Source organism: Aythya marila, assembly GCF_965140915.1.
Source record: "Aythya marila genome assembly, chromosome: Z".
NCBI classification, from domain to species: domain Eukaryota; kingdom Metazoa; phylum Chordata; class Aves; order Anseriformes; family Anatidae; genus Aythya; species Aythya marila.
The window spans coordinates 25,789,994-25,798,270 of NC_139080.1; the positions used below are offsets into that span (position 1 = coordinate 25,789,994).

The 8,277-nt window shown below is 44.5% G+C and overlaps 1 protein-coding gene across 6 annotated transcripts in view; it reads right to left on the minus strand.

Annotated features, from left to right (window-relative positions):
- IQGAP2 (IQ motif containing GTPase activating protein 2) overlaps positions 1-5,967 on the minus strand; it is a 124,799-nt gene extending 118,832 nt beyond the window's left edge. For 3 of the 6 annotated variants that reach the window (XM_082783848.1, XM_082783849.1, XM_082783847.1), the window contains exon 1: positions 5,878-5,967. In XM_082783848.1, the coding sequence (XP_082639974.1) occupies positions 5,878-5,923 (46 nt within the window). In that variant the 5' untranslated portion in view covers positions 5,924-5,967. The remainder of the gene's footprint in view (positions 1-5,877) is intronic. The other 3 variants (XM_082783850.1, XM_082783851.1, XM_082783852.1) reach the window with 2 other exon arrangements.
- Positions 5,968-8,277: the final 2,310 nt, after the last annotated feature.

An 8,277-nucleotide genomic window follows, 5' to 3' on the forward strand; every position in this document is an offset into this window, starting at 1 on the left:
ATTTAATCAAACTCTGAAGTCAGCCACCAATACAAATTCTTAATGGTTGTTTATTTATTTTTTTTTTAGCATTTCAAAGTGTATTCAGGAGCAAGAGAAGTGTTTGTAGGAACACCACTTGATTCAGTATCTCCGCTGAGGGCAGCAGTAGATCTTTGGACCAAAGTACGCCTTTTCTCTGCTACATAGGACTTCAAGCAAGGACTGTGGCCACATCTCCTCTTTCTCCTGCTCCACATCCCACCCTGGCACCCTTCAAAGGCCACCCCATGGCACCCTCCTGGCACTGCCTGCTGCCACCAGCCTGTCACCCCATAGAGCAGGATACCCCTGGCCGCCAGCACACACCTGCCTCTCCCTTCCCCCAGCTGTGACACTACAGCAGTGCATATCCTGTGGTTAACACTACTCAAAGCATAGCTGGCACCCTTCAGTAGATGACGGTGGTTTTCTAAAGGCAAGCACAAGCTCTAAGGTGCAGGAAGTGCTGATCCACCCAGAGAGATGTGCAGGGCCCACCTCGTGTCCCAGCCCATCTCACTGCTGGGCATCAACAAGCATGGTGCCCCCATGGGGCATTCCTCCCTGCTTCATCTCCAGCAGGTCACAGGGTGGGCACTGCTTCCTCCCCACCCCATGCCCACAGCTTGGTTCTGCAGGAACAGTTCAAGGATATCTGTTCCAAAAAAATCACCAAAACAGCCTGAACAAGTGAAGCAAACAGAGCAGGTTAATCATTTGCTGTGAGGAGCTGAGCACAGCTTGCTTATCATCCCGGTGAAGTATGACCTGCCAGCCCTGTCTATCGCTGTCAGGCATTTTTTTCCCAGCACACAAGTAAGATTATTCCCAGTATATCACAGCAGACTTGAAGCAGCAACAGTAACAAGCAAATCTTGAGATGGAACAACTATGTAATTGAAACACCACTCTCAACAGAAGAGGCAAGTTGCTAATCTGCCGCTTCCTACTCCCTGCCTCAAGTATTGGACTTGATATAAGCACACTTGTGTGCACTATAAAACCCGCTTCCAGTGCGATATTAATATTTCCTGTTTCAACAGCACTCAAGTAGCTGCAAGCATGCTCTAACATAGCTCAGTCCTTTCTTTACCAAGAGACTTCAGGGGAGATGAGTCTGCTTCATACAAAAGGCACACAGAGAACCACTCCTCCCAAATGAATTATGTGCACTTGGTTAAACAAAGCAGTTAAACTTTTCAAGTTCTCATTCAGCAGTTTAATTATTAGCAATGTACAAAAGAGTAGCAGAGATAAACAGTGTGTTTGGTTGCCAAATTATGCCCATCAATAAAAAAAAGAAAAGCTTTCTCATGAGCCACAAGTGCTACAGAAAGCATACACCCAACAGAATATATATGCATATGATACAGTTAAGCCTTTTTTTAAAGCTTTAAAAATCCATCTGTTTTCATTTTAAAAAATTCTATGGAACATTTACCAAAAGATTTTTTCCTATTCAGTTGAAAAATGGCCATTTGTTTCCCTGCACTTAATACAGACACGCAGAAGTCATAGATTCTCAAGTTCAACATTTTTCTAAAAGTCACTGTTTTTCAAAAACTTTCACATCCTGCTGTGTTAAGGTGCAGTTTCATAAAGAAGCAGGGCAAACCCAAAGTGAAACGTAGCCTACGCCTATCTCCACAGGCAGGGCAGCTCTCAATGTTTCATGCTGCTTGTTTGCTCTTCTCTTAACACCAGAAAGAAGCAGTCGTGGGAGGGATGATCAGTAGCATCAACATCACCATCCTCACTGGATGCTAAGGTCACGTCTCCTCTGTATTCACCCACCTCAGACCCATAAAGCTGGTTTTCCAACTTCAATGGGTGAGATGAAGACTCCTTTACCTCTCGTCACAAGACGAGCAGGAGGGTACTGCCAGCTGCAAACCTCAAAGCATGCAGTGAAGCTAAGAGGAACAAGACTTCAGGATAAGTCTGCTTGATATTTCTTTGATATGTCTTTTCACACCTCCCTTCCAACAAGTTTGATGTTGCTCGTGTACCTAATTTCCCCCCTTGCTCATTCTGTAGGGACCTGGGCTCACTAACACAGGTACATTAATTCAGAAACTTTCAGCATGGAAATGCCTGAAATCCTTCCCAAATCCAGATGTTTGTGGCCTCACTCAGTGTAGCTGTATTACATCCCTGGAACTGTCGTGAAGCCATTCAGCCATTTCTTACAAAATGTAAGTATTTGTTACCTCACACAATTTTCAGACAGACCAAACTGCAAGGTTTGAGGTTTCAAAGTGATAGGAAAGAGGCTTTTTCCTCGAGGATACACTGCTGTCTGATTTGCTGTATTCCTGCATAAAAAACTTCGCATTTAACTGATCTGGGAGGCACTTCTAAGAATTATACTTTTCTTCTTCATAATCTTCAATGGCAAAGGCATTTTCATCATAGAAATGGCTCATCCTTTGAATTTTATTACAAGGCCCGGTTCTCTGCAATTCAGTAAGACTGCAATTGATTGTGTTGGGATTGAGAAATAAGTCAGGCAACAGATGTAACCAGGTTGGATAGCAGCTACATAAATCCAGTTGCATTGAGCCTGTTAACACAGTTTCTGCTGCATGAGCTACTTCCTTCTGCTTATATGATCTCACTTGAGTTTGTGCTGGACGTGAACAACTGAAAAACTCAATGCAGCACCAAAGAAAACCTTTTACAAAGTCTTTATTTATTTAAGGCAATTGACAGCATGCAGAGTTGGAGGCACATTTCAACAAGCAGTCCATGAAGCCACAAAGGTTTGGCACTGATAGACAAAGAGAAGGCCCAAAGGCTTTTTTTCCTGAGGCCCTGTTTCTCCAAGGTACAGTGTTCACCCTGAGCTAGCACCGGAAAAGGATCCTCTTGCTTGGTTTCATTCAGCTATTTCCTGACTTTAAAGATGAAAATGATCAGCTACAAGGATCTTTTCCAGATGCATATCTTCGAGTAACTATATCAGCAAAACTTGAAACATAGAGCTGGCGTTTAAGTTAGGGATGTCTTCCCCATTACTTTCCCTTTGTATTATTAGGTCCCAAAGTACCCAAAGATGCTTTTCTCACACTAGTTTCCATCAGGCTACAAAATGTACCTGAGATTTGTATGCATCTTCCTCTCTAGCTGTCAAAATGAAGTGCTACTGGCAGCCATGCAGACTGATTCACATACTTCCTAGCAGAGAAGGGTCACAGTAAAAAGCTAACCTTCTTCAGAGCAACCTACAGCTTCTGCCAGAAGCTTAAAGCCAAAGTCAAAAGTACAAGTTAGGTTAAATGTTTAAAACAGTACTAGTTTGCTAGAGCAAGAAGCCTCAGCAATTTGATAGTCTAACCTGAACAACTTATTAACTCTTATGAGAAAGCCTGCATAGATGTTGTATTCCCATGATCCAAAGGGAAATTTTAGTTATACAGAGAACCTGCAACTTCTGCTGGGTTTCATAAGACATCAGATAATGCAAGCCTAAGTTTTCTAGTTGGAGAGCCTTTTCATTTTTTTTCCTTCCTTTTTTTAAAAAAAAAAAAAAAAAAAAAAAATGCTTCCTCTCTTATTTATCTCCAAAATGGCAAGCAAAGACAGCATAGCTAAAGCATATTTGGTTTTCTAGAACTAAGAAATTAAATACATGCATCCCTACCTCTGATATCACCTCAGAAATGGCTATGGTTTGCAGGTATGTGTGTATATATACACACACATTTTTAAAATATGGATTATCAGCCCAGCATATGAGGAGCCTTTATTCAAGCCTACAGGAAAAAAAAAAAAAGTCATCTCCAAGGCTCCTACAGGAAAAAAAAAATCTAAAAAAATAAATAAAATGATAGTGTGATACAACAGCCTCAGCTTCTCACTCAGGGAAGGACTGAAAAGCAACTGAAGCCTATGCAAGCAGACAGCATTGGTCAGAGGGAAGACAGCATCAGGAAAGCAATGAAGGATGCTCTCACCCACACCTGCCAGCGCCTTGGGACCAAAGGCCAAGCAGTGGGAGAGTGGCTACAACTTAACATACACCAAGTTCTCCCTGATCACTCCAGTAAAAAAAAAAACTCAGAACTACCATTGCAAAGCATGAATGCTGAGATAAGAAGCCATATCTTCAAAATGACACTGAGCATGTTTATTGTTGACATCCTTTCCCACCATAAATAAGGGTGTGAGATTCTTAAGAACACCCCAGTCATCTTGGACAGTACAGTAATCAATAAACCATAGTGTCCAGCCAGGAACCAAGGCTTAAAGGATTGGCCTTTTGCTCCTTGTCAAAGATTCTTTGACCATATTGGACTTTATGGCAAACGCCACATGTCCAAATCCACAAGTCCCAAGAACCGCCAGACCAGATCTGCAGAGCAGATCCCATGCTTCTGAAGACCTGATGGGCACACCATTAGCACTTGAGAAGCTTTTGCACATCAGATGCATGGATAAAGCATCAGCACAAGGTCAAATCACCATGAAGCCCAGAGATTGTCCTCAGCACCACATCTTCCCAGGCACCGCTCCCATGACTGGACTCTGCCATACCACACAAACAATGGCACTTCAAGCTGGGATGACTGGGAGGTTAGCTTCAAAAGCAAACTTCATCATCGCTAGCATAGACACAGAGCATACATGGCCAGCAGCCACTCTAGAAAACATCAGTGCTAACCTTCAGCAACCTTCTCCAGAAAACATCATCAGCATGCTTTCAAAGGTCTCTGGGACACCCATCAGGTAACGCAAATGAAAAATGAAACCTATGGGCATGGTCTACAGAATGCACCACCTGGGGGGCATCAACAGAGGGAAGTGTTCAAGAGGGTGCAGGATCCTCCAAACCGAAGGTCTTGCTGTCAAGCTTTCACACCTTTCCTGGGTGGAAGTGGGGTGGCCCCTAGCCTTGTGAAGGTTTTTGTGCTTCTATAAAAAATAGTTTCCAGAAATGGCTATAAAAAAAAGCTGCAATACTAAAACCTGGAAAGGTTTTAGTATTGGCATCAGACCACAGGATGCCAGAATTGCTATGAGCTTTGCAAATAATTTGCATGTTCACTTTTAGCAATGCCTACAATATCAGAGGCATTTCTTATCAGGATGGCAAAACCAAGGGCTTACACATCTCTGCCCAAAGGAGAAAATACAGCCCATGCAGGATCCCAGCAAACCACAGCAATGCTGAGAGGGCCCTGCAGCAAGCAGGAGGAGGAAAGCTGCTTCAGGGATTTTTTTTTAAATATAGGTTGGAGAAACAAATACACCTTGTCTGAAAGGAAATGCCTGGTACCTGCACTGCTTCTCACCCCACTCAAGCTGTAATTTGAAGTTATAAAGTTATAATGCAAAGTTATAAAATTGTAGAGCAAAGTTTTAAACTACAGTCCAAAATTCCGAAGTTATAATCCAGAAGTTATAAAGTTATAACCTGAAAGCTGCAGTTGCAGTCTGAAGTTGTGAAGTTACAACCCAACCTGATACCTACAATGCTGCATTACATAGAGGTAAAACCCCGAGCTCTAGCAGGAACCTAAAGTCCTGGAGTTAAAACGCAGAACTACAGCTACAATCCGTTCAGAAAGCTTCAGGTTAAAAATAACAGCGATGATTCAAAAAATAAAAAAGGCAATAAAACAGGAGCCCGAAAACCTGCTCCGAAGCCTGCCGGAGGTCGCCGCGAGCAAACCCAAAGCAAGCCGGAGCGCTGCGCGCAGCGCCGCTCTGCAACGGCAGAGCCGGCCGAGCTGCTTTTCTTTGCCCTCAACCCTCTCTTTTCGCACGAAAAAGAGCAGGCCGGCGGGGGAGGGGGGCGAACAACAGGCAGGCCCCGGGCGCCCCCCGCTCCCGCCGCCCCCCGACCCCACTCACAGCCATAGCGGGGCCGCTGCAGGGGCGCCAGCTCCTCATGGTGCATCCTGCCGCCGCCGGGAGGGACGGCGCCCGCTGCCTCCCGCCCTTCTTATGCGCCGGCCGCGCCGCGCTGATTTGCTGCGCCCGCGCCCGCGCCCGCCCCGCGCCGGCACCGAGGAGCGGGGAGCGGGGAGCGGGGATGCGGCCACCCGGGGAGGCGCCGCGCACGGCTGCGGGGCGCCGCCGCACGGGAGCGACGGGGGGGCGGCGGGTCGGGGGGAGAGGAGAGAGGGGGGTGGGGGGGTATGGAGAGAGGGGGAGAGGAGAGGCAGAGTGAGGGAGAGAGAGGCAGAGTGAGGGAGAGAGAGGCAGAGTGAGGGAGAGAGAGGCAGAGTGGGAGATCCCAGCCCACCCACCCGTAAGAAGAAAGAGAGAGAGAGAGAGAAAGAAAGGGAGAGAGAAAGAGAGAGGGAAAGAGAGAGAGAAAGAGAGAAAGAGAGAGAGAAAAAAAGAGAGAAAGAAAGAAGAAGGGAGAAAGAGAGAAGAGAAGAGACAAAGACAGAAAGAAAAAGAAAGAAGAAAAGAAAATACAAAAGCCAAGAAAGATAGAGAGGGGGAGAAAAAGAGAGCAAGAAAGAGAAAGAGAGAGTTAGAGAGAGGGAATGAGAGAGAGAAAGAAAAATAGGGAGTAATAAAGAATGCCAAAAAAGCTACAAAAAAAAAAAAAAAAAAAAAAAAAAAAAGAAAAAAGGAAAAAAAAATGAAAGGAAAGAAAATGATGAAATCAAATTAAAAAAAAAAAAAAAAAGTTAAAAAAATAAGCCAAGTATTAGGAAAAGAGAATAAAAGAGAAAAGAGAATGCTGAAGAAGAAAGAAAGGAAGGAAAAAGAGAAAAAAAAAATAAAAAGAAAGCATAAAAAAAGCCACCAAAATGGGGAAAGGAAAAAAAGTTTAACCAAAAAAAATAAAAAAAAAAAGGGGGGGGGGGGAAAAGAAAGAGTAAAACAAGTGAAGCCAATGAAAAAAAATAATAAAAAATAATAAAAAATAAATAAATAAATTCTACCCCAAGTAGAAATAGCTAAACCACCTCTCGTCTTGCATTTTTGCAGAAAGGAGACTGTGGAGAGGGGTGAGAAACCAAACTTGGTTTCCCACTTGCAGTTTTGCTGATTTGAAACACCCTCACCCTCCACAAGCAGTGTTTTTGTTGTGCCAAGAAGCCACCACCACAATGTGCAGTGCAGTTGGGGCACCTTTGGAGCACGGTGTACCTGTCGGCCTCCCCCTCATTTCCAAGGTGTGGGAGCAGGGTGAATGCCCTCACTGGTGGCTTCCATGCAGGGTGACCCCAGTGCCCTCAGCGATGGCTTCATCTCAGGCAATGAACCAATAAAGCTTCTGGCCAAATGTTCACATTTTGTGGCTGGATGGTGGCCACCAGCTCCTGGGCAACCCCTGAAATGCACCAGAGCAGACTTGGAGGTCAGCAGTGCTGGAAGTGGAGGCACATTTTAGGGTTACACTGTGCCTCACAGGCTGCCTCTAAGCCTCCAGCACAAGGTTTGCTGGAAGACAGAAAGTGAAAGCAGTGTCCATGCACAGCCATAACCTGTCCTGCAGTGCGTGTGGGACACAAAGTCCCTGTGTGTGCTTGTAGTTTAGTGCACAGTGTCCACTTACCTGACAGCTCTCAGCAGGTGTTTGCAGACTGTCCATCAGGTTTCAGTCATCTCTGTTTCACAATAAAACCATGCTAGCTCTACAGAGCCTCCTTTGAGCTTTTCCACAGGTTAGAGGATGTCTGCAGGTTGTTTGCAAGGCCTCTTGTTTTGTTCGTTCCATCTTTAGCATTGCTGGGAATGGCTCATGAAGGGATGAAAACATGCTGGAGGGAATGGACATTTCTGGTAGTAATTAAAATACAGATTATACAGGATGAAAGGGCTGGAAGAGTGCAGGAGAAAAATGACACCCAACAGGAAACAAATTTACCTTTACTGAGGTCATTTTAATTTTCTCAACTCCCTGAAGCAAAAGGTGATGACTTACTGTAAAGGCATGCAGGGCAGACACAGGTAGAGCTGCAGTCCTCACTAAGCTTTCTGAACACTTCTGAACACTTTCTGAACACATCTTTTAAACAATCACCCATATATTTTCTTCTGATCTTAGACCCAAACCAACATGGAAAACATTTCGGTTAAAAGTGGATATGAGTAAAAGACTAGAAATATTTTATTTGCTGTAAATTACCATTTTGACTGATTTTTATAATGTCATACTCAGCCAACGTCAAGAATGTATTGAAGTACACTTTCACAACCCAGTTTCTTTGTTCTTTAGCCTTTGCTGTGTTGTGCTGCTCCCTCGTTCACTGTAGTTGAAAGAACAAGGGTGTGCATGGCCATAGTGCC